The sequence below is a fragment of the Sitophilus oryzae genome, unplaced genomic scaffold, assembly GCF_002938485.1.
Source record: "Sitophilus oryzae breed Bouriz unplaced genomic scaffold, Soryzae_2.0 scaffold_1169_pilon_pilon, whole genome shotgun sequence".
Classification (NCBI taxonomy): domain Eukaryota; kingdom Metazoa; phylum Arthropoda; class Insecta; order Coleoptera; family Curculionidae; genus Sitophilus; species Sitophilus oryzae.
Genome location: NW_022145803.1, coordinates 351,949 through 379,830, shown reverse-complemented (window position 1 = coordinate 379,830; position 27,882 = coordinate 351,949). Strand labels below are relative to the sequence as shown.

Here is a 27,882-nt window from a genome sequence, read left to right as displayed (position 1 = left end):
GGAAGAGAAGTTAAATTCGGTATGTGTTAGCACATTTTGTAGATAATGTTTTTCATTTCAGGATGTGTGATGGTGCAAAAGCTCGAAGAATAGACTTATATTGGATGATGATTGGTTCTCAAGAAAGTGAAAGACTAATTTGAAGTGTTGTGCGTGTTAGCGGATAGGGAAGGTGATTGGAAGTTTTGTGATGAGGGTGATAGTATATTGTATATTGGTTGTTGCACTTAAATTGCTCGATTATTTGATGAGAATGCTGGGAAGGGCCGGGTGCAGGGAACGTTAATGTAAGGCCTTAATTCATAGTGCAGTGTGTTTGAATTTTGGAGTGTGGTTAACGACGAGGTAGGGATGGTTGGGCTAGGGTCGACGTGCTCTGTATCGAAATTCGTGGAGAATATGCAAGGGAGTGTAGTAGGTTCTTGCGCTCACACGTGACGCGCCATTCACTCGACCCATCATGGTGCGGTTCGACAGTAGTGGCGTTGGACGGACAGAAAGTTGTCGAAAGAACTTTCTTTATGTAGGCAATTATGTAAGACTGGTTTTGTTGAACGCAAGATGGATGATATTCGCGGGGCGTCATTGTATGTAAAATATAGAGGGGTCATTAGTGGCGGGCGTTATGAGAAAAGATTATTATATAAGGAGATAGAGAATTGTGTGGGGGCTGGTGGTTTCAGTCTAAGAAAGAGGATATTTATAGTGGTATGAGAATAACGGTGTAGGAGTAGGGAAATAAAATTCCTGTGGAGAAAGAGAGCTGTGAGATAGCATTAGAACATGGATCTTGAAGAGATTAGCCTAGATATAAGATTATAATAATGTTGTGCGTGTAATAAGAAAAGAGAAAGGAAAACTTAGATCTTATGAGCTTAATTTAAGAGAAAAACTTAAGATTTCTATGTAAATGTTACTCTAGCGGACATGAGCCCAGAAAGTGCATAGAGTGCTACTACGGGCTGTATTCAGCATAAGAGATCACTGCTGGCTGAAGACATTTTTCGCAAATTGTGAATGGTCGCAAATCACGAGGTGATGAGTATCTAATTGATAAGTATTTCTGTACTCATTTTCGGTAATAGCGGTGACTGTTTTGCGGTGTATCGGTTTTGTTTGTTGTTGGAGTAAGGCGTTGAATCGTTAGATGAGTTTGAACCTTCTTAGATAGGCACATTGTATATATTTGATTTTTCCTTTCTTGGGTATGAGGTTTAAAAAGAGTTGAAAAGATGGGGAAACTTTTTTTTATGCGACGTTTCGCTCGAACATAGTGGACTTTTTCTGGCACAAGTGGTGTCTCCCAGTTTGGTTGGAATGGGTGTCATCAAGTTCTGAATAGAAGAACGCATCTTTTTGAAATAGGCACATGGATTTTGAGTTTGGGCTTGAGTGAATCAAGCGCTACTAATTAAGCCAATGGCATTGCTTAGTCAATTTTGACTGGCCATGCACTGAAAAATAATTATAAAATAAATTTCGTCGCAAGCAGACGCATGAACTATGCAAAAAATTGAGAGTGTATGAAATATACAACAAAATTTGCATCATATAGGCGATAGTGTTGTGGGATATGTTTTTTTGAAATACTTTTTGAAGTTTGAAAACGTAAAATTTTTAGTAGCTCATTAGACGTATCTGTTAAAAATAAATAAAAATAAAGAATGAGCGAATCTGGTAAGATTAGAAGATAAATTGTGGTAAGTACGAGGTACTTTTTGAGACGCATGATGCTATGGCGTGTGCGACTTAAGTGGAGCGTTTAAGTCCGATAATATATCAGGATAGGAGCTATCGAGATGTGTATCTTGAGTGCGTTGTGGTTCACTGAATAAGATAATGATGCGCGGAGAAATTTATTTAAAGTGAAAATATTGTCTAACAAAAAAGCGGCGCTGTTTAGAAAAGATGGTATATGCAGGATGGTTAGACATGGTGCTATAGACAGTATAGAGTTGACTATTACATGGGTTTGTATTTTAGCTATATTTTTAATTCTTCTTTATTTCGTTATTTGTCCTATTGGCTGACGAAGTACATGTTGTTCGACTCTCTGATGAGTGTCCGAACAGGTACAGATTCGCGTTATATATTTAACAGGGTTGCTACACAATATCGATGGTACGAGCATGGTAACTCTGGTAACGTGAATTATATAAGAAACATGGTTAAAATTGGGCAAAAGTTGCCGCTTTTGTCTAGTTCATTTTTGTTCAAGTCCATCTAATATGTTTTTGTTTTTAAAATATTTCAAGAAACAAAAAAAATATTTTGAATTTATTATATTTATAACAAAAAAAAAATTGTATTATTTTTTTTATTTAATTTTTTTTTATTTTTTTTTCTCATTTTTATTTTGATATAAAAAAACTATTTTTTTATTTTGCTATAATTATTGCTGATGACAAATATGACTAATAATGTAATTTTGCAAATCAGTTTGATACATTGTGAGATACAGAGGCAACTTATTTTTTTAAAACTACGGACTGCATTTGTACTTCAAGATTTTTGAAAGAACCGTCTCGTGAGTATAATGATATGCCACACTTCATATTTTTTTTGTTTTGGAAATTTGTACACAATTTATTAAACAATAAAAAAAAAAAAAAAAATTTTTTAAATATTTGTAAGTATCTAGGTATTCATCGTTACAGATATGAATAACTTTCAAACTTAAAATCTAAAAAAAAAAAAAAAAAAAAAAAAAATAAAGTATAAATAATATAAATAAATGTTATATATAACAATTCAAATCATTCCCCGAAGATGATTGGAAATGTAGAGCATATAAATGGCCAGGGAAGGTACCTTGACCGTCTATGACGTCAAGCCAACTTCGGAACAGGACAAAATTTACAAAAAAGGAAATCCAAAATTCGGCAGTTAAATACAAAGAGTACAATCATTTCGAAAATATAAGAAGATCTATTCAACAAGCATATAATCTTAAAATTGAACGAAATATAAATTTGTGAATAAGGGAGGTTGGTAACCACTATATGAAAAGAACTAGCGGACCGAGAAAATAAGGTTTTTTTCCTTGATTTAAGTAAAAACAATCTTCGGATTGTCAACGGGGTTTCCTAACAGGACACTGTCTCTCAACGAACACTCAGTAGGCTGAAGCTGACAAACAATGGCGAATGCAGATCTGTGGGGAATGATGGGGAAAAACTGAACACACTCACAACTGATGCGCCGAGACGACGAACATTTCGTCATGTAACGTTTGGTACAGCTGATGTAAGGATGAAAGCCAGCATCTTTGGAGCCGTCTCAGATACTGGGCTTTTGTTAACATTGAGACTGAATGATGAGTTTATAACTCGTTATAAACCTCAGAAAGGGGAACACACAAGATTTTCAAGGTCGCGGTGACTAACTCCCTCCTAAACATTCTAAACATTACTACAACCTCTTTGAACTGTAACTATTAAAGCAATTAGAAACTAGTTTAGCTAGAAGTTAATTATTCATAATAACTATGATTTGAAATTATCAAATATTAGATGTCACACTGTATATTCAAATTCTATAATAAGAAAAGTATAAAAATAAATTATCTTTTTTTTTTTTTTTATTAATTTTGTCTTATATTATTATATTGAATATTGTCAATTGGCCTCAATTTTCCTTATTTCAATGTTATTGACTGATCATTATTGTTGTGATGAATATAATCAGATTAAATAAATTTAAAAAACCAGAGTCGCACTTGATTTTTTTAAAGTAATATTTAATTTTTTTTTTTTTTTTTTTTTTTTTTTTAAAACAAAAAAAAGTAAAGAGTGTGGCATATCATTGTACTCATGAGACTGAGTTCAGAGTTCTTCAAAATCTGAAATAAAAAATGCAGTCCATATTTAAAATTAAGTGGCCTCTGTATCTCACAATATCAAAGCTAATTTTGAAAATCTAAATAATACTATTAGATACCTAATTAAATGGCTATGAGAATGTGCCATTTTTTTTTTTTTTTTATTTTCGTTGTTGAACTCAAACTATGGGGTATGAAAATTAAATTGGTTTTCAAAAAATCGTTTTTCAAAAAACTGTCAGCAATTCTTGAAATTCTTAAAACTTTTTTGATGTAATCCTTGGAACAGCCCAAGGCGCAACTTTACCCCGTATTTACCATGTTCGTATATATTTTGGTTTCCGAGATACCAATTGCTCGTACCTCGAACTTGTATCACCCTGTATATCATAAAGACTCATTCAAATGCGGATACGTTTTTAAAATATTTGAAAAAATGCGTTAATTTTTTTAAAGTTTGATCCCTCTAACGGACAAACGCACGACTTTTTGTATAGAGGTAATTTATGTCCAATCGAACTTATTTTGATTACATAAAATACGTAGTCATTATATGTCTACGCGATAGTTGGGACCCTTGTATTTATTGAAAAGCTCAGAAACATATTAATTAAAAACCAGAATAAAAATAACAAAGATAATTTGTACAAAATAGGAAATTATAGTGTACTTTTCTTCTTCATAGCACTGTTAGAGATAATTTAGAATATTTTATGGCACTTAAACAACACGCTGGTTATCTTAAAGTACCAACATGGGTACTTTATCTTGATACATTACGTTCCTCTCACCACCGGGTATGCCCAATTGTAACAAGTACTTAATAAAAATATCTCGTCCAACAACAGCGAACAACGAATACCTGTTGTAATATCAACATATCCTTATCTGCATCTTATTACGTGGTTCAACTATCTTTCTCTACATTAATTGAAGAAGAACCTCACAATATTATGGTACGGTCTTTTATCTAATGTACCGGATGATAGTAAAATACTCTGTTCTATTCACCGTCACTTCAATATTGTTAAATATTACAGACAGATTACTTACATTGACCTGTATACAGGATTTTTCACACTACTAGTTCATAAAAAAAAATTCAGGAGCTAATGTAGATTCAAACTTGAATATTAACATTATTTCCAGATGTTCGTTCTTTTCAAAATAACTAATTAAACTGGAAGTCACCACCAACTTGCCCATTTTAAATAGAATCACCTATACATATGTATGTTAACACTAAACCATCTTTATATTTTGCGTATAATGTAATATAAGTTAGTTTACCCTAATTTTTGGGAGAGCGAAATATAATTGGAGTGGTCAGAATTAAAATGGATCAAGTCCACTTTCCTACTATCTTAAGATAATCGTCTTTTTACGTTTATAAAATATTGTTTTTTCCGCTAGAGAAATGGAATCAAGTCATACTTCACGCATTAAGCAGCTATAGCCTGTTTCTCTTTGGTTTCTGAATATTCTGTTGATTCCTTTCAGAAGTGAAATGGACCAAGTCCATAAAATTTAACGCTGTGCGCGATTTTAACATACGTCTTAAAGTTTAGAGCTATTTTTTTTTTGATAAAATGGAAGACAATGAAACAAAGTCTGAACGGTTTGCACCAAGTGAATCAAATTATCAGCCATCTGAAAGGTCTGATTCTATCGATTCTGGAAGTATAGTTTGATTTATCATTCTTTTCGCTTACTACATCAAGAAGTTGGACTGTTTTTCTTACAAATACTTAGATATCTGACATGTTGTTGATCTGAATAAGACTGCACGAGGAAGAAAAATCTTATCATTTCATACGTTAACACACTCTAAAAGGCAAAACATGAAAGATCTTCCCTTTATACCATAATATAAGCCTATATACCATAATTTTTATAAAAATCGAAGAAAACACTATTAATAGACAATGTGAAGTCAACAAATCCCTTAACGACTAAGAAGATGTAGACCGTTGAAGCAATTTATATCTAAAATTTCAAATATTTTCAGAGATAAAATGGTTCAAGTCCAAAAAAGTATAAATTAACATTCATAAAAATGACCACAGTTGTATTTTGAGTTACTTTAGTTTGCAATTATACAATTTAAAATATAGTAAAGCATTGTGTCGAGTTTTCTTCTACAGCTGGTTATATTTTAATTAAGTAACGCTAAAAAAACTTTAACTCTCATTTTCTCCAATTATCTTCTAGGACTTGATCCAGTTCACTTTTGAACCCCTCAATTATTTTACAGGCATTAATTTTTCACAAATTTATGTGAAAATATGAATTTCTGCATTTGCTGCAATGTAGGGTTGCAAAAAATGCAATGCAATATTTTTCCCAATAATTTCTTACCTAAGGGGCGTCATTATTAATTATATGAGGCTTCACATGAGACAATTACGTGAGACTTTTTGAAGATTTTTGATTTTCCAAAAGAGGTATAGTTAAAACATTATGTCATCGAACACTATATCACTATATGCAGTAACCAAGAATCTCTAAAGTCTGAACTAAATAATATTAAAACTGATTTGCTTCAGAATGGTTACTTTGCAAAATCCCTCGACAATATTATATTCAATTGTAAGTCTGACTTATCAGACAATTGTAAGTCATGACTCCCCATTGGTGGGCCAGCCTGAGGAGGATACCCTCTCTCTCTTGACGATTCCATATGTGAGAGGAACATGGGAGAAGATCAGGCTATAAATAGCCAAGTAGTATAAAATTAAACTGTTTTTAAGTCTGGGACTACCCTAAGGAGTATCCTAACAAAAACAAAACCGGAATCATGAAAACAAGAGAAAGAGTGCATTTATCAGGTACCTTGCGAGTACGGTGAGTCGTATATTGGAGAGACAAAACGTCCTCTACTATACATGTACGACTTGACGAACATAAAAAAAACATACGCAAAGAGGTGAAACAATGAAGTAGGGAATTGCAGATCATGTGTGGTCTAAACACCACAACATAATATAATATTCGGATTGCCCACAAAGAACCTTATTGGAAAAAGCGTAAAATTAAAGAGGCCGTATTCATATCTAGCAATAATAAAGTCTTTAGCAATCCAGGTATGGAAACAATATATAATTTTTGAGAATTGTTTATTTAACAGTATTATACATATTACAGGTTTATGAAAAAATTGACGTCTAAACTAAATCTCAATTTTCTGTTACAGAATCTTCCAATCCATCAAGACTTCCAATCGGCTTTTTAACATTTCCAATACCAACCGAAATCAACCGAAAACAGCCGGACTTAAAGAAAACCGATTAAATGGATTTGGCTACGTCATCGTAGACTTCACGACCATGGTAGCGGAGATGAGCAGCGCACGATAATGACGATAGTGACCCGATTTTAAATCGAACGGTAAGTGGCGACTATGTGAATGTGCATGTGTGTGCGTAAGAGCAAGTTTAACGGCCGATTATACCGGCGGATTAACTGTAAGGATGCGTTTTAAAAAGGCCACGGACGACCCACATATCGTGTTCCGTCGCCGATGCACAGCTTGTTTTCTTACCTTATACTACATATTTCCTTCCAATTCTAGCGGATGACTAACGAAATCGCTACACAGGTTGCCGTTTGATTAGTTTGTTTCATATATATAATCGGGTTACAACGTTTTCCGTCTTCCGATTCCTAATCTCCATCACCTCTTTCTATCTCCCAATCCATCTACTTCCAAACCTTTGTATAAAACTTCTTTATCAATACCCTCTCTCCAGTTCTTGCGTGGTCATCTTTTTCTTCTACCTTGAGGGTTCCAATTTAATATTTTCTTTGGGATTCGATGTTCTTCCATTCTTTGCACATGTCCATACCATATTAATTGCTGAGTTCTAATGTCATCTACGATGTCGTGTTTTAGTTGCATTTGACGACTTATGGTTTTATTTGGTATTTTATCTTTTCTGGATTTTCCAGCCGATCTTCTCCAAAAGTCCATCTCCGTGGCTTTTAGCGTTCTTTCAGCTTTCTCTTTTTAGGGCCATACTTCAGAGCTGTGGTAATTATATTTTTTACGATGGAATTGTAAATTCTTTTTTTTGTTTTCTATAGTTATATTCTTATCCCATAGTATTCCATTTAGCTTCGAAACTGCTTTTCTGCCTTGCATATTTCTTTCCAATATTGCTTCATCCAGTGTTCCGTCTTTGGATATTTTTATTCCGAGATATTTGTAGCTGTTGCAATGTCTGATGACTTGTCCTGTTGCTCGTCGTAGGTCTTGTTGATGTCCAGCAATGCACATGTATTCAGTTTTTTTAATATTCAGTTCCAATCCCCATTTCTCATACTCCTCGATAAGGTTTCGGGTCATGTATTCCAAGTCATCTATATCTTGTGCTACAACAGCCTAGTCATCTCCGAATGACAAGGTGTACACTGTAGTATCATCATCTACTGGTAATCCCATATAACTACAATTTCGCTTCTTTAACAGTTGGGGGAGCTCTAAAATGTTGATATTTTTTATGGTTAGATAAATTTATTTAAAAGTACTTAGACAGCCACTAAGGAGCTGCTTTCTATTGGATTGTAACTCAGTGACATTCTACATAAAAAAATATTCATAATTTTAGCCTTATCTTTCAATTTTATCACAAAATAAATGTCAAAACAACTCTAGTTACAACGTAATTCTAAGCTACTTTTATATTTCTAAATCAGAAAAAACCCACACTATAAAATTATTACAGAAACTAATATTTACTAATGATTAATAAGAAAAACTTTGACAAGTTAAACCGGTTTATATGTCTATAGCTTCCTATTATTTTCAAGCCGCGTTATACCGATATATCGACTGCATTCTAAATTGCATAATTGACTTCCTCGATGGATGTGTGTCAATGTCTGACCTTGTTCTCCGATTTTTATACGTTCGATCGTGTGCTTTTTTTCCTATATCTTCCAAAGAATGCGTTCGAAATTTTCAACTTTTTTGAAGCGTGCGAATTGAAAAATTAAATTTTTAATAGTTATAATAATTTTTAGTTAGTTTATATTCACAAACTAATGAACTAAACACAGCCAGCAATAAAATGGGTCTCAAAATGAATTTAGCAAAAACTAAAGTAATGTACAACGAACTAGTGGAAAGAAAAGACATTTTAATACGTAACACAACAAGGGAAATAGTAGAAGAATATATAATTTGGACAACTAATACACAGCTCGGGATCTCTATTACCAGAAATCAACACAAGAATTAAGTTAGCATGGAGTACATATGGAAAAAACTTAATCATATTCAAATGTAGAATATCACTCTATCTAAAGAAGAAAATGTATATACCAATGTATACTACCAGTCATGACCTATGCATGCGAAACCTGGACACTTCAAACGGACATCATAAAAAAACTTCAGGTCGCACAACGCTCAATGGAACGAAATATGCTGGGAGTAAATGAATACAGTGGATACAACAAAAATCCCAGGTAATAGATGTCATCCACAGAGTCAAATCCCTCAGATGGACCCCAAAATTACGGCATGGTACCCACAAGAAATTAAGAAACTTAGAAGAAGACCGCACCTGAGATGGGATCATGATCAACCATAATTGGAAATGGTTGAATAAGCTGAAAATGATGATGATGAGACTCTTAATCTCAGGATCGTGCATGAGACTCTTAATTTCAGGGTCGTGGGTTCGGGTCCCACGTTGGGCGCCAAATAATGTGTAGCGTTTTTTTATAACAACTTCCACTGCAAACGGCAGCTTTTCATCGGAGAGCAGTCGTGGATAAGGTATTTCACTAGAGAGAAAACTAATCAATAACAATAAACAAAAAAATACAGATATTGGGCGCCAGGCATGTACAGAGAAAGAAAACACAGTTGTATATTACTTAAAACTAATGACTATATTTATTCATGATGGACTGTGATGGTAAATAGCATTGTACAATTTTAATAATTATTATATGGTTATATGTCAACGAAAGTGGTGTTAAGAATTGTACTAAATATCTATGAAAACAACTATGATAAAATACAAGACATGTAAAGTTTAAGAGAATATATGAAATGTAGTATTACTTTAATTAATTTGATATATTTTATATGATGTTAGTGCAATAATAATATCTATAAAAAGTAATACTATTACAAGGCGTAATATAGTGAAAACCTAAAATCTAAATCACATTGTAACTATTAAATCGACATAAATGTTCTTAATAATCTAACCACTAAATATAGTCTGTACGATATTATTTAAAATGTACGTTACTGTTTAAGACTGAAAATATAGAAAATCTAAAACATAAAAACTAGAACGTAAATCTACACTTAGCTGTTCTTTATGTAATCTTGCTTCAAACAGTAGCAGCGTGAGGTGGTCTCGCATCTCTGTACTCGGCCATCTAATACAAAAAAAAGGGGGCCAGAGTGAGGACACCATGAATTGATACAGCCGTAACTACTAACTAGACTGAGAAATGGGAACGAAGCAGCATGGGGCTTACGCTGTATCCATACTGTAGCAATATGGGGACACTACCCGTACCTTGGAACACTACTAGGACCTTGGATATTGTCCGTAACTTGAACCATAACCTCGGACACAGCCCGCCCATAAGACAACGGTACAGGGGAACACTACCCGTACCTTGGATACTACTAGGACCTTGGATAATGCCCGTACCTTGTAAATAGTCCGTACCTTGGACCCTAAAAATACGAAACTCTTGTTTAAAATCAAACAAGGTCTAATAAACAAAATGAACCTACCTCGAAACACTTCCGAGGACAACAGCAAAAGTACACCAACGTGTCAGCAAAATACAAATACGAGTTAAGGTGGGTCAATCCAAAACTTTACCCTAAAAATATTCAATAATAATATCGAATCTATAAAAGATAATAACTCATCTTTATCTGTAGCTTCGAAATGGCAGCTGATTCAGATTTTGCAGCAAGATTTAAATTGCCATTTCTAAAAGCAGGATTTGCGACCGTGGCCAAAAACAAAGTGAGATTAAAACGCAGAGAGGCGCCTTGACATATGACAAGGATCTTGACAGCGCGCGCCTCCACAGAACAGTGAAACGATAGCAGGGTTGGCGACTAGGGAACGTAAAAATTACGCCAAGCGTGCCAAATAACTATCCGGCCTAAACGAGAGTGAATCCGGTGATGATAGGCCAGACATCATATATTATATATAAAAAAGACATGTAACGAACTAAAACGTTACAATTTATTTACTATATTATTTTATATAGTTTTCAAGGGACAATTTTAAAATTTCAATTATCAGTACATTATGTTTTAATTACATTATAAAAGAATAGAAAAACATACATTAAAAAGAATAGAAATTGCGGCAAATTCTTGTTGCAACCATAATCTTACAATCTGACTTACGGGACAGGTGTTTTGCATAAGGCTTGGGAACGTTTTTTAAGATTACCAATCCCTTCAAAGAGACTATTGTTTACCATACTAACCTAGTTATAGAGCTACAGGATACATAAAAATAGCGTAAGATTTTAAGTAATTTAAAAAAAACTGCATCTATTTTTAAATTAAAACAGGTAACAATGCAAAACCAATCGAATGTCAATATACCTTAAGTTGTCAACCTATGATTTTATCGTTGTCAAATGTAATTTGTTGCAAAAAAAATTAAATTAACATCTTAATTAGGTAGAAATTGCCAAGCCAAATTTGAAAGCTGTAGCAAGTTGCGCTTGCCACAACTCAATTCCCCGTTTCTGCACTATCTCTCTGCTAGTTTATTTCGATCTAGAAGATTGTTTGTTGTAGTTAGAACGAAACGCCCCGTTGATGTCGTAAACCCGATTACGTCAGGAGTAAAATGTGTATAATTTTGCATTTAACAGCGTCCATTATTAAGAAAATGGTACAGTTAGTTTATTGTTGCGGTGAGAATTTTCTCCGGCTGGAGATGTTTGCTAATGCAGACAAGACTGACCGAGGGAATTAGCGCCAGTTTTTCTTTCATTGTTGATTTTTTGCGCAAAATGTTTTTTTTTCTTGTCTGTCAGTAATATAGTTTGTTATTAGTTCTCAAAATGAATCTGGTTTATTTGAAATTAGACATTTTCAAACCAAAACTATTTTAATTAGATACTGCTACTACTGCCATTACTCGCTGACGAGTATTTGACACGCATCAGAAGATGGTTACGCAAGGCGTTTTCTTTCAAGAGCTTTTCGGTAACTGAAAAGCCCGATACATAATGTTATCACTTTTCCACACTCATTACTTTCTTGCTTCTTTACTTTTTGGTTGTCGTTGTTAACTGAGTTTACAATCCTTCTCCATTGCGTTCTATTGTGCGCTGCTTCCTCCCACTGATTTTGCATGCTTATCCCCGTTAAGTTTTCATGGAAAATATCCTTGTGCCTTTTGAGTTGTCCACCCGGTTTCCTCTTACCGTCTATACAACCTCACCATAAAGAAGAGCTTTCGGTAGGCGGTTTTCTTCTATCACGTTTGAGACATGGTGGTACCATTTGATTCTTAACAGTTGTCTAAGGTGTCTCTATTGCAACTTGTTAATTGCGTTCGTGTGCCGTTCGATTTTGTGGTCAAGTCATGATTGTAGATGTTAATATTTTATTTAATGATTATACCACGGATGAGCAACCCCTTTTGCAAAATCGGTCAGTTTAATAAAGGTCATTAATTAGGTCAGTTAATAGGCATAACTGGCGTACTTGTGTATTAAAGATAGGACTGGAGAATGTAACCCTGAGATCAGAAGATCACAATGAATCTGAAAAGGTCGCAATGCAATAGGTCGATAGCCACCTCAAAAATTTAATCTTAATACCCTGTGTCAACCCAATACACTTTTGATACTTTTTCTGTCATTACTTATCAGGTCTGCCATAAATTCTGACAGTTTCCTTTATGAACAGTAACTGTAAAGTCAACTGTAATAAGATCGGAGAACAAATTCCAAATATAACCAACCAATTAAAAATTTTGATTCCATTAATTTTCCGAATTCAAACAATGCAACTCTTTTATTGCTTTTCATGGCTAAACTCGCCATACCATAACCAGAACCACCATATATACTAACGTACTAAATCGGATTGATGCTATATACGAGCTATTTGTAATTACTGTAATTGTTACAGTAATTATGTTCATGTTATATTTTTCAAGTATCCATCGAAACGATTAGAGGTAAACGAACTTCCTTTCCGCATTTCCTTAAAAAAGAGCGTTGAGAAAAAAGTCTAGTGTGATGAATAAACTACTAATGCATTATTCAATTAACTAGATCACATTTAATTAATTTTCAGGCATGAAATGTTAATTTTTCACTAATTAATATGTCGTCTAATTTATTAGTCAATTTTTTAATTCATATTTTAGATTTTTAACCTTATAGAGATATAAATCTAGAACTGAGTTGTTTAGAATCATTGTTTACTAATTTTAAAGCCATGCTAATAATACATTTTTATAATTTTCAGGCAATGAAGAAACCGCGTTTCTCACACCTCCTGATATGGACTGTCCTGGTCTCCCTAACGTCAGCACAATGTCCCTGGCACCTAGACATTCCAGACCTCCAATCCTCCTGTCTCTGCTCGTACAATTTAGGACACGAACTCTCAGTGCAGTGCGACATGGTCAACTGGCCCAAACTCTTGTCGGCTTTGAGTAAATTCGCCACTCAAACCGCAGTGGACTTACTTTACGTAAACAACTCAACTATCGGAGTGTTACAAGACAATATTTTCGTTAACCTTAAAGTGCATAACATCCAGTTGTCTGGATGTAAAATAAGGACTGTTGAAAGTACCGCCTTTACCGGTCAGGAACAGCACTTGAAAAACCTAAACTTACAAGATAATGAGTTGACTGCTGTACCAGTAGAAAGCTTGAGACCCTTACAAAACCTTCAGTTATTAGACTTATCTCACAACCGAATAAGTAATGTACCATCAAATGCTTTTGAAACTCTTTACAAACTCTCAACATTAAAATTATCAGACAATAACGTAACCTTAGAAGCAGACGCATTAAACGGCTTGGAAAAATGCTTAAAGAACCTAAACCTAAAAGGAACAAGACAAACAAAAGTACCTGAAGCTATTCGAGGAATGAGAACTCTAGCTTTCTTAGATTTATCACAAAATAGTCTGAAAGAACTTCCTGGAACTGATGGTGACGAAATATTTGCAGGATTGGAAGCTTTAACTGCTCTAAATCTCGAAAGAAATATCTTGCAAGAACTCAAACAAAACGCTTTCTTAGGAGTAAAAAATACTCTAAGCTCCTTGAGTTTACTCAATAACTTGTTACCTGACTTTCCAACAGAGGCTATGGCAACGCTTCAAGAACTACGAGTTCTGGATATTGGGTTTAATTTACTCACAGATCTACCAGAGAACGCCTTCAAAAATAATCCCAGTATAACTCTACTGGCTCTTGATGGAAACCCTTTAACCACAATACCGTTTGAAGCTTTGTCTCACCTGAACAAGACTCTGAGAGGGTTAAGTTTAGGTGGGAGATTCCTGCATTGTGATTGCAGGTTATCCTGGGTTGTTGACTGGATACGTAACGGAGACTTACAGGTGACTTCTCGTGAAAGAAACCCACAATTTTGCGGAAGTCCTCCTAAGTTCAGGGATAGAAGTTTCTATAGTATCCAGCCAGAGGAATTGGCTTGTAGTAAAGACCAAAAAAAGCAGAATGGTACTAAAAGTAAACCAGATTCGATTGGTGTAGCTACAGTGGTTAGTGCGAATTTAGATGATTTAATTGTTGCTCAGCAGGACCAACCAATAACGACTAGTACAACAACTACTAGTACTACTACGACAACTACCAAAAAACCGAATACAAGTAAATCAACGATATCAACTACGAGTACTTCATCTACTTCAACCACAACCTCATCTACGACATCTCAAACCACGACGACCAAAAGTAAAACCAAGCCAACCACTGCATGGAAAACCACCCAAAGACCTTCGTTGGTGATGTCGGGTTTTCCGGCTAGAAGTAAGGCTGATGATACCAAGGAGGTGATTGTTAAGAATGCTTTCAGGCAGGACAATTCGGTGATAATACAGTGGGGATCGGAAACGGCTAACATATTGGGATTCAGGGTGGTGTACAGGTTGTTTGGGGATAAGAGTTTCAAGCAAGGACCACCGTTAGAGGCCAGCGAGAGGGAGTTTAAAATCAAAAACGTTCCATCACAAGTAAGTGTGATTTTGCATTATTTTAATTTAGGTTCAGTAAATATAAAAAATCTTCACTACATAAATACTTGATATCAGTTTTATAGACCGTGATTTTGTTGGCTAGAGTAATTGATGATCAAGCTTTTATTCAATAGAAAACTCTCGAGAAAACTATTACATACAGGGTCGTTGTTATGCATGGAAACGGTCGATTATTAGGTAAAATATAGGAGGTACCGCAAAAAGTTAAATATAAAAGTTAAAGGGTTTATAAATATCTATCAGCGGGTAATAAATTTAAGTATACAGGGTAGGGTATAAAATCGTGGCACATCAAAGTTTCATTTTTTTTTTAAATGGAACCCCCTGTATATTATTACATTCTTCGGTTCTTCCTTCAATTCTACGCAAAAATCGAAATACACACAATGTACCTCAAACCAACCGTTTCCGAGTTATTGACTTTTGAAAATATCACTTAAACAATTTGATTTAATTAATTACGATACTATGTTTAGTTTCATTTAACGATGCCATTCTGCCGACACCGTGATACTTAATAATATTTGACATTAGTTCTCAAGTTAGCATTTATAGATGTATAAAATGAGAGTATAGTATATCAAGTCTGGAAATTACAAAATTTTCGTTTAACATTTCAATTCTTCAATTTATGTACATTGCGTATTACGATTATTGCTTAAAAATGAAGGAAGAATTGAAATATGCAATAATATACAGGGGGTTTCATTTAAAAAAAATAAAGTTTGATGTGACACAACTTTATGACCGACCTATTTCTCTCCCTTAAACTCACTGAAGAATTAATTCAGAAAAGTAAGGTACAGAGTGTTGATAATATTTTCTATTGTAGCATGCCTATTTAAATATCTTTAAATATCTCAAAATTCAAAGCTTGTAAACATATTTATTTATTTAACTCTTATAATAAATGCCTTATTTTATGTCCAAGGCTCCAAAAATTAAATAAAATACAGGGTGTTCCATAAGAAAAAATATAACTTTGGTATGGATCCTAGTTTTGGCATACCCTGTACATTTCAAAATAATTTTAAATTGTACATATACTAATAAAAAAATTGTTTCTACATCTGTAAAGAACTGTGTAAAAAAAAATGTAAAGAAAAAAAAATTAGCAATTAGTTATTTGAATCTTCTTTTGAAACTTCGTAAAACAATATTTTTTTTTATTCAATTTTCAACGGATAGCAATATGATTTCTTATTATTCTTTTTAACAGGTCTTCACAATTTTGTTACGAAGAACAATTATAAAAAAATAACCGCAAATCATTGCGATTGCTATTAGAGCAAACAATACACAAAACAAATAATTCTTATTAAAAAACTGAAGAGTTAATTATACGATTTTGTAATTAATAGCATGAGAAAATAAACCTGCTAGCCTGATAATTAATAAAAGTTACAGGTTCTTTCGGAGGATTCCATTAAATAACTGATGTCCGTGGCATCATATTTCGTCAAGAAGTTTATTTGAAACGTGACTCCCCACAAATTACCTAATTTCGTTTGAGAAAAAATATAATAAAAAATATTTTTACTGAAATCAAGAGTAACAGTGACAAGCATATTAATCAAAAGGCATATTAATTTAATAAATAAAAAGATAGTTTGATCAAAATTTCACTTTATTTAATAGAGACGTTAGAATAAGCCATAAAAAACAATTCGTTTTTATAGAAATAGTTATTTTTTATACAACAGGATAAAATGGTATTTTAACGTCGACCGAAAAGATTAATTCATGAGTGAATTAATTTCGGGAGACGATAATGCAATTTTATCGTCGTGTATAAAACATTATTTTTTTCCATAGCAAGTTACGTTTTAAAAAATATTCAGAAATTATTATTTCAAGGAATTTATTACGAGTAGAAAAAATATTGTGCTGAGTTGGCGTTGGTTTCTATGTAATTTGACAAATAAATAAAGCTGTCTCCTTAATTGTCAGTTTTGAGTCAATATTTTTTAATTTTCTTTCGTGTCGATTGCTGATTGAATTGGAGCCAGAAATGGCATAAACAAAATAAGTAAATTACCAACAGATATTCAGGCTGAGGCGACAAACGCCATATTCAAACTAATTCCATTTAAATCACAAATAACTTATGAAAAGAAATACAAAAATTTTCAAAAATGGAAGCAATTAAAAAATGTGCGAGAAGAAATAAAGCTTTTAATCTATCCTAGTTCAAGGCAAAACCTGTGCAAAGTACAGAGACTGGCATGTATCTGTATCACAGGTGCCATGAGAACATGTCCAACAGCAGCAATGGAGGTCATTTTAGACCTATGAACCACTGCAATGTCGTCGGTAGTTTTATCACCAATGCGACAATGATTAGAATGGTCATTCACGGAAACAGTACTGGGGAGAATTTTTTGCGTCAGGGGCTTGGAACACCCTCAAAAGAAAATTCCACTTCTCCAACTCCCAGTGGATGACATACCAAGAATATACTTGTTTCGTAGCTACAGGGTGTTAAAGTCTTAATAATCTTTCGATTTATTATAATTTTCTTCCTCACTTTTAGTGATTCGTAATAAAATTTTGAAGGAAAAACGCTTACTCAGCATATAAAAGACCATATAACGTGGTATATTGATGCTTCCAAAACCAAAGCGGGGACAGGGATAGTGCATATTTGGGCCTAAAATAAATACTCCTGAACCAATGTGCCACCTACCCCAGTATCATTCAGGTAGAAAATTAAAAGCTATCGAAAGATATTTTGTCGAATTTATCTTAGATAGGAGACTATCGAAAACAATTTTATTGCCATCACTATCCGATAGTCATGCAGCACTAAACGCGCTCAACTCAGTAACCATCAATTCGAAGTTGGTTAAAGAATGCCTAGAGAAGCTCAACAAGTTGGGCAAAGAAAATAAAGTCCTCCTACTCTGGGTGCCTGCTCACCAAGGGATAGAAGGCAATGAAAAAGCAAATGATCTAGCTAGGAAAGGAGCGAACACTCCACTAACTGGACCAGAACCGTTCTGTTTTCCAAGCGGAAACCAGCTGAAAGCGGAACTGAGAAGAATCTGGAAGACTCCAACCGCAACTTGGAATGGGTGTCCTCCAACGGTCTAAGACACTCGAAGAGAGTTCCTCAGAACCTACGACCGAGAAAAATCAAAGGTTTTCAGTAATTTAAGTAAAAACAATCTTGGGATTGTCACGGTTCCTAACAGGACACTGTCTCCTCAACTGAAACTATCTCAGTAGGCTGAAGCTGATAAACAACTCTTTTATACAGATTTTGTGGGGAATGAGGGGAAACAATGAGAACACCTCTATCACTGAGTGCGCCGAGACGACGACCATTCGTATTAGACTTTGGTCTAGGCTGATGGGATGGAGAGCTGGCCTTATATGGAGCCGTCTCAGATCGATAAAATTTGTTAAAGCCTTTAGACTGTATGATGAGTTATAACTATTTTGTTCAAGAAAGGGGAACACAGTGGCGTAGATCTTTAACTTTTTTTTTTTTTTTTTTTTAGAGGTGACTAACTCCCTCTAAACATTCTACAATTCTCTCGCTGTTAAAGTATCATTTAATCTACCCTTGCGGTTAAAGTACTTTTATTCTACTATTTTGATAGATATGCAGGTAATTTTAACAGTTGCTATCGATATTTTTTATGAATGAAAATTGCAATGTTGCACTACGGCTACTTTTTATCACTTCAATTTTAGACAGAATATACAGGGTGTTTCAAAAAATTATAATAAATCGAAAGATTATTAAGATTCCTCACCCTGAAAATAAGATAAGGAAATAAGAAGAAGGTGTTTAAATAAAGTGTTTAAAGAAAAATAAATCTTATTTTTACGCGAGGAATCTCCCCACGAGAGATGGCACAGGTTTTTTGAAACACTCTGTATATAAGTTTTCTTGTAAAAATTTTGATCAAAGTTTCACTTTTTTTTCCATCGGTATCATATATTACTTTTGATTGCGTCATATATTTCAAGATAACTGGTCGAAGAACCGTTAGAGCCGCCATGTATGCTATCAGGAATTTTTATTGAGCGGATTTCGTGAAAGAATTTCCCAAATTAATAAATATAGGTATTAATTAAAACGAGAATCCCATAATAAAAATAAAAGCCATTCATTTTTCGATATTATGTTCATTATAATGAAATGGTGGTTATTTTTTTGTAATGTCACAGTTATTCGGGGAAAGTCATGTTATTATTGTTTGTTATCCGTTACACTCTAGCAGAGATGGTTTTAAGTTCAGAAGTTAATCTCTACCATGTTCAAATAAAACAACAGCTATTATAACTTATAGACAATGTAAATTATGTAATAACTTTTTTCTTAATCTTATTTTAGGAATGTATTATCGTTTGTGTCGTGTCATTGGAAGAACTCAATGTCTCGCCTGACAATGTACCTTACAGACAATGTAAGGAAGTTAGGACAGTGTCTTCAGCCTCATCAAACATGGACAAGATCACTATAGCCGCCAGTGCTGCCATTTGCGGCACTATAGTGGTTGCAGTCATCATTTTCATAGGTAGATATAACTAAATAATAGTGTTTAAATAAAGTGTTTAACTTAAAATTGTCCTCTATATGTAAAAAAGACGAATAATGTAATAATAACTAACTATGTCTTTTATCCCAGAAAAATATACACCATACTCAAATATTTCAGTATTTCATCAAGACTGATATCAATTTCGTCAAGATTGATTAATCTTGTCTAATCATGTATATGGATATTATTAATTTAATAATCACGGCACTCATAGGATTATATCAAATGACTTAATCACCATTAAATCTTGGTGCGATTCGAACGTCCTGAGCCTCAACACTTCTAAAACTAAAGCTTTGTCGTATAAAAACTCGCTGCAACCTTTTGTACTTAACAACACCACCATTGACGTAAAATCTGTAAAATTCTTAGGGCTTGTTGTAGACAATTCTCTGAAATGGGACATGCATATCGACGCTTTGTCGAAAAAATTAAGCTCTGCCTGTTTTGCATTAAGATCTGTTTCTAAGGAGCTTAACTTGTCAGTGGCTAGAACTGTTTATTGTGCACTTTTTGAGTCGCACCTCAGATATGCCCTTCCATTCTGGGGTACGTGTTGTGCGACTCAATTTGACCGCATTTTCAAGCTCCAGAAGAGAGCTGTTCGATATTCACTGGGACTAAACAGCAGAACTCATTGCCAGGACTTTTTTAAAAAATTAAAAATATTAACTCTTCCTTTCTTATTTATATTTGAATCCATTTGCCTAATACGTAAGCATGTATCAGCTTCTCAAGAAAGGCCATATCACACTTATCCGCTCAGAAACGCGGAGCAAGATCTTTATCTACCTACCCCACGCTCAGAGTTAGTTAAAAGTTCAAAAAAATGCACAATCACCTGCCATTTGAAATCAAATCCATAACATCATTTTCTTCATTTCGCAAAGCATTGAAATCTTATTTACTAGACCAGGCTTTCTACGCCGTAAATGACTTATATTTTGATAACCGAATTTGATCTTGTAAGCACTGATCTAATGTTTGCTATCACTGTATTTACCAATGACATCGAAATAAATTTGTTTAGAGGTCATTGATATTTACTATAAACTTACTATTTTTGAATTTTATTTTTATTTTTTTATTCTTTGACATTGTAAACATTTATAAATGTTTATTTTAAACAATAAGACTGACAATGTAATTTTTATAATGTTTCTGTTTTGTATTCTCTTTTGTTTGTTTGTTTGTTTACCTTTATTGTTTGCTTTACTTTTGTCTACAAATTGTAAAATTTTTTGACAATAAAGGCATTTAATTATTTATTAAATATTTTCAGCTGCTTCTCGTAGAAGATCGAGAAAACTTCAAGAATATCATCAGCAAAAACTGAACGGAATAAAACATGGAATACCTGTGCCAGGATTGCCTGTGAACTGCTGCACGTTACCTGCGAGTCCTGGAGAACCACTGTCTTCACTGGCCGCACTCAATGCTTACAATAACAGTAAAGTAAGTGATTAATCCTGATATTTGGCTTCAGCTATGTTAAATTTGTTTCCTCAGATCAAAAATATGATTAGACAAAAAAAAATAGAAAAAAAACGAACAAAAATATCATAAATCATAACGAAATACCCAAAAATTAATAACTAAAACCAAACCAAACCAAATGCAAAAAAAGGATTTAAAATTATTTGACATACTAGGGCAAAATATATTCCTCCGTCAGGAAATGTTTAAACATTAAGTGACACAAATTTCCCATATCATGAGTGTGAGACAATATTTTTGTCTAATTATATTTCTTCTGTGCTTTAAAGACATAATGAAAATCACACTGACCAACGGTATCCAAAATAAAACCCTTTGTCGGCAAGAAAAAGAAATGCAAAAGTTAAGAAAAAAAGTGTAGTTAGGTCATTAGCAGCTGGCAATATACAGGGTGTTCCTTAATGACAAGCTAATCTCGTATTTAAGGAGGTGATTCTTGAGCCTATTGTCCAGAAAAACTATCCATCCAGAAAAAAAACTCATATGAATATAATATGTCCTATCATCTTAACTTTTCAGATACAGGGCGGTAAAATTTTCTAATTTTTTTTTCAAAATATCTCTGATGTTATATTTGATACACGTCTTTCATGCATAAAAATGCTTATTTTGATATACAAAAAAAATTGTTTTATTTCTTAATTTTCTTCTAGCCGATGCAGAAATGATTTCACAACAGTCACCGCATTAGATTTCCAGCGATTTGATCCTGAAGTACTGACTTGAATTTTTTTAAGCAAAAACTATGCATTGGATGAAAAAAATCAAGAGATAAAAAATGTTTAAAAATGAATGGGGATTTTGAGAATAATTTTTATTTTAAGAGAAGTCAGTGTTATACCACTTTTTCTCCGAAAATATTCAATGTAAAACCCGTATGGACGACATTGGTTGAAATAAATAAAATTCTTTGTACAGGGTGTCCCACTAAGAATAGCTCTCGGCTGTATCTCGAAAAGTATTAGCAGTGGAGCCTACGGAAAAAAATATTTATAACTAAAGGGGCTATGAGAAATTAGTGGAAATTATTTTCAAGTTTGTAAAACGGCCGCTAGGTGGCGCAACTGCTATGGAAAATAAGAAAATAGATTTTTTACAGAATTTTGACTAGATAATGAGTATTATAACTAATAGCTTCACACAAAATCTTCAGTAAATTTTGGATTTTTTTTAGAACCATTTTCCCCTATCTGCTAAAATGAAGTGGTGGGGAAAGGTTAGATCTATCTTTATTTAAATGTTAATAACTCCAGACTGGATGATCAGAATCCAACAAACGAGGTCTCGTTTAAAAGAGCGTTTCTTACTCTATATTATACCATAAAAATAATAATAATAAGGTTTTGAACGTAGACACTAGGGGGCGCTTTCTTACAATTTAACAAAAATAGCGCGTTTTTTCAAAAAAAAATAAGTACAACAGTATATGTAATTTTAGCTGATAGTAAAGAGTAGTAAAAGCTTAAGTCAGCGAAAACCGCATCTTGACATCTTCTTTCAAACCGAAGATATTAGCAAAATTATAATAAATACCAAAAAATAAGCCCCTTAATTACCTTATTTTTACAACACGGTATCAGTAGCCCTCTTGATTATGCCCATTTTAACAAAAAAAATAAGATAAAAACAGTTAGTTTATTTTAAAATCGACGAAATACCAGAATACCATAATACCAGATGTATTGATATCTAATAATTAAGATATTAACAGTGAACAAGAAACGATGATTCAGTGAAGTCATGGTAGGCTTTGGAAAAAAGTTGCTTTTGATGTAATAGTATAAACGTCAAATTGTTATTAGATCAACATTTTGATAGTCTTTTATCTTTTGATTGCTTTTTCAAAAAATGCTCTAACAACTTCAACTACTTCAAATAATAAAGGCATTTCAAAGACTATCAAAATGTTGTCAAAAGCAACTTTTTTCCAAAGCCTACCATTACTTCACTGAATCATCGTTTCTTGTTCACTGTTATTAATATCTTAATTATTAGATATTAATACATCTGGTATTATGGTATTGTGGTATTTCGTTGATATTAAAATAAACTAACTGTTTCTATCTTAATTTGTTGTTAAAATGGGCATAATCTAGAAGGCTTGACTGATACCGTGTTTAAAAATAAGATAGTTAAGGGCAAATTTTTTCGTATTTATTATATTTTTGCTAATATCTTCGGATTGAAAAAAGACATCTAGATGCGGTTTTCATTGACTTCTTAAAATTTTATTTCTCTTTACAATCAGCTGAAATTACATATACCATTGTATTTAATTTTTTTGGGAAATCCCGCATTGTTTGTTAAATTGTAAGACAGCCCCTTTAGCATCTACTGTTAAAGGCATATTATTATTGTTTATATGGTTTTATATAGAGTACGAAACGCTCTTTTAAACGAGCCCTCACTTGTTAGATTCCGGTCATCTAGTCCGGAGTTAATAACATTTAAATAAAAACAGATCTAACCTTCCCCCACCACTTTATTTTAGCAGATAGAGAAAAATGGTTCTGACAAAAAAAGTCAGAAATTTTCTTAAGATTATGAAGCTATTTTCATAGTAGCCCTTATCTAGGCAGAATTTTGTAAAAATTGTATTTTCTTATTTGCCGTAGCAGTTGCGTCCTCTAGCGGCCAATCTACAAACTTGAAAATAATTTCCAGCAATTTCTCATGGCCTCTTTAGTTATAAATATTTTTTTCCTCAGGTTCTACGGCCAATACTTTCCGAGATACAGCCGAGAGCTATTCTTACTGGGACACCCGGTACACTAAAAAAGGTATTTTACGCACAGAAGACGTGTATCCAGTTTCATAAAGATATCTATAATAAAATCTGAGTTATTATGAAAAAAAATAGAAAATTTTACCATCCTGTATCTCAGAAATTAAGATGTTTAGGACATACATTCATATGAAGTTTTTCTCTTATAATAGGTCCAAGAATAACCCACTTAAATATTAGCATGTCATTAAGGAACACCCCTCGGAACACCCAGTATACAGGGTGGCGCACCTCATTCGTCTTGGTTGATTATACGAAAACGGAATGATGTAGAAACAAAATATTTTATGAGTATATGTGGGAAGGCAATGTGTATAATTTAAATTTATTTTGAAATGAACAGGGTGTGTCAGAAGTAAGATCCATAACGAAGTTAAATTTTTAGTTTATTTCTCTGGCTTGAAAGTTAGCACAAGAATTAACTTTGAAAAGTAATGTACAGGGTGTTGACAATTTTTTTTATTATAGCATGCATATTTAAATATCTTTTAATATCTCAAAAACCAAAGCATTTAAACATATTAAACCCTTATAATAAATGACCCGTTTTATGCCCAAGAATCCAAAAATGGAATAAAATACCGGGTGGTCCATAAGAAAAAATATAACTTCGGTATGGATCTTACTTCTGACACACCCTGTACTTTCAAAATAATTTTAAATTATGCACATTGCCTTCCCACATACACCCATAAAATATTTTGTTTCTACATATTTCCGTTTTCGTATAATCAACCGAGACAAATGAGGTGCGCCACCCTGTATTGTGGGTATCTATACTGATACGGTAGTATCACTAATTACCTACGGCTCTCTATTTTTGATACTCGTTGGTCAGTAAACATCCCCGCTTACTTCACTCACTCTACTCTCTCTATCCATTGCCCCGCAGGACTGGGACCAGGTATCCGCTTACAGCATCCACAGCCAGCGGCCGCGAATGTACAGCGTGGAGCACCAGCCGCCCTCGCTCGACGATATGCGCTCGCACTTTAGTGCTAAGAGCAAAACGCGCTCCATAGCCGACGGCCAGTCGCAAAACAGCTTCTCCAATCAGTCAGGACGCTACCTCACCGCTAACGCTTTCCCCAGCAATTTGCTCGCTTCCAGACAAGGTAATTTCGGACGTAGAATGAGTATTCAGAGCTTTGTGCAATAAATAGAGATAGGAGACAATCATTAGTATCGTAAATAATGACTCAGTCTGTTTAAAAATGATGAATAAGTTTTCCCCATTTTATTTTGTTGAAAAATGTATTTGAAACTTTTTAAAGAACTCCTTAAAATGAAACGAATGATTCCCTAAAAAATATTACAGTATTCCGGAAACTTCGAAACATATTCTGCAGATAAAAATAAGTAAAAATGTTCCTTATGTATGTCCTAAAATGCTTAGATTTGCAGAATTTGATCCCTTGACTTTTTTTCGTACGACGCACCGTTTTCGCGTAAAAAAATAAAAACCATTTTCATACATGACTAAATCGCTAAATTTTACCGTAAATTTTTAAAACGGCAAACTTAAGTTTAAAATAATTTTCTATTTTTTTATTTTTTTTACGCGAAAACGGTGCGTAGTACGAAAAAAAGTCAAGAGATCAAATTTGCTCCAATTTAATGTAGATTTAAAAAATAATTTTTATTTAAAAAAAACAGTGGGGTATCATTTTTTTCTTCAATAATATTTGGTTTAAATACCGTAGGGACGCCACTGATGAAAATAAAAAAATGTTAATAGCATATCAAAAAATGTCATTTTATGGTAAAACAACGTGTACCAAATTTAGTGATTTTCATCCAACAGGGTCCTGAGATATTAAAAAAAACTCTTTTTAGTGGCAAAATTCAGGGGCTGTAAATCCGAAAAGGGGGCCACTGGCCAAAAATAAAAAATACGGGTCACCTATTTTTTTTTCAAGAATCTATAACCAAATTTTGTTACATTAATTTCGGAACACCCTATATAGTGATATTACATTATTTAAATAGAAGACAATATTATTTATATGTTAAACTAGATTTTAGTTGCTTCTTTTAAAGCTTTTATTGAGACAGTTTTCTCTATCTCATTATTGCTCAAAACTCATGAATATAAACTCAAACTGCATTCATTCCAACAACCTGGCTTCTAATACGCATCACCACACACTTATTATTTGCTTCAGCCACGTAGACCTTGTAATCCTATCCCAATTTTCATTTAGATCTACGTCAATCCAGGCAGTCGCTCGCCATGCAGTCCGAGAGGGCCTCGGCGCGAATGCCATCGCACCCCGGACCGGCTCATTCTGTGACGTCGTCGACGAGACGGTCCAGACCGAGGTCCAGGTCGAGGGACCACCACAGGCCGAGCAGCCGGTACAGCACGGCCGGATCGACCCACACGCTTAATAACTACTGCGACAATTCGGATAACTGGACGGACCACGATATGGAAATATACATGGCCAGGAATCCGACGGCTCGGAACGGGCTAGTACAATTGTAGAGCATGGTTTAGATCAATTATTAATGTTAACTGTTATTATATTTAGTTTATCGCATATACAGGGGTGGTCCGAACTGTATTCCGGAAGCTTTGGCGGCATATTGTGCAGATAAAAATAAGTAAAAAAGTTTGTATAAATGTATGTTCTAAAATGCTTAGTTTCGGAGATACAGGGTGTAGAAGTTTCATTTTTATTACGATTTTTTCCAAATAATTTCGGAAGCAACGTCAATATTTGGATGAAAATTGGTGTCTGGAAGTTTTTTGACATGAGAAGTTTTGGTTTTGATGTCAATATGACTCCTATTTGTAGGGAGCGCCACCTACATGTGTTTTAATTGTTTTGAAGAGTAACGGCTTTTCGTCCGTACCTGTATAAAACTACTGAGTCAAAAAATCTACATTTCCGTAACTTTTTACGTAAAAAATGTCTCTTGGTAAAAATCACTATGAGCAACCGTTCTCAATATATTTAGAATGGAAATAGTCAATACATGTCATTATTGACAAAAAAACACGTTGAGAAGATAGTTATTTGACTGAAATAATAAACTTGGGAAATTTTTACTTTTTTAAATTTAAACATAAATTTCTCTGCAAAAAAATGATGATAAAACAGTTTCTGTTGACCTTTTGGCACAAAACATTTCAAATTTATTATTTTAGTCCTTTGAATAAGAAGACTAAGGAAGGAGCATAATGCTATCCATGTATTCATGCATGGTGGGCGGAAAAAGGACTCTAGGGTCGGGATCCTTGACAGTTCTGTTTGACGATTCATTTGACACATTTGAATTTGATTTGAAATTTTGTGGATTTGTCAGTCTTTACGAAGCTTATTTTATGTTATTTATTATTTATTCTACTACTGATAGTTGTATAAAGGTAGTAAATCTAGATGGAAATTGTGGCAGAACTTAAATTAACAGTGACACTATCGCAATTTATCGAAAAAGACTCTAAAATAGTTGGTTGTGTAGCGTGGGGTAGATCTCGGCAAAAATCGAGTGAAATAATGGAACAACTTTTCGCTAGTAAGCGACTATATAATATACATACGTGTAGTAAACCAATCATTTATGAAATTTACTTAAATAAACCAATTATATATTTTTTCATGCATTTTTGCTTTTATTTACTACTTGTCAAAGATTAGATGTCAAAGAATTTAGATACGTCAATTTGACTTACCTGCTTCAGTAGCGTATCGGATGTTTATGGTTATAAATAATTATTATAACTTATCTATTTTTATTAAAATTTTATATTTTTATAACAATTTTAATAACTACCAACATTTATTCACAACGTAAAATTAAAAAAAACATATTGAGTCTACCCCACGTCTACCCTTTATCATAGTATTACATTTTTTAAATAAAATTAGAACGGCTCTGATAAACCGGAATTTAATTCGGCCATATTTGAGGCCCATCGCGGTGGACCTAAGATTTTTGATATGCTCCTTCCTTAGTCTTC

The 27,882-nt window shown here is 33.6% G+C and overlaps 1 protein-coding gene across 1 annotated transcript; it reads left to right on the top strand.

Annotated features, from left to right (window-relative positions):
• Positions 1-7,013: 7,013 nt before the first annotated feature.
• LOC115888892 (leucine-rich repeat-containing protein 4C-like) lies at positions 7,014-26,533 on the top strand (the record flags this gene model as incomplete). The annotated part of the gene is given in 6 exon segments (XM_030908766.1): positions 7,014-7,207; positions 13,314-15,056; positions 19,426-19,609; positions 20,916-21,088; positions 24,808-25,030; positions 26,120-26,533. Coding segments are annotated over 5 exon segments (2,604 nt in total). The 3' UTR covers positions 26,404-26,533.
• Between the last annotated feature and the right edge of the window lie 1,349 nt (positions 26,534-27,882).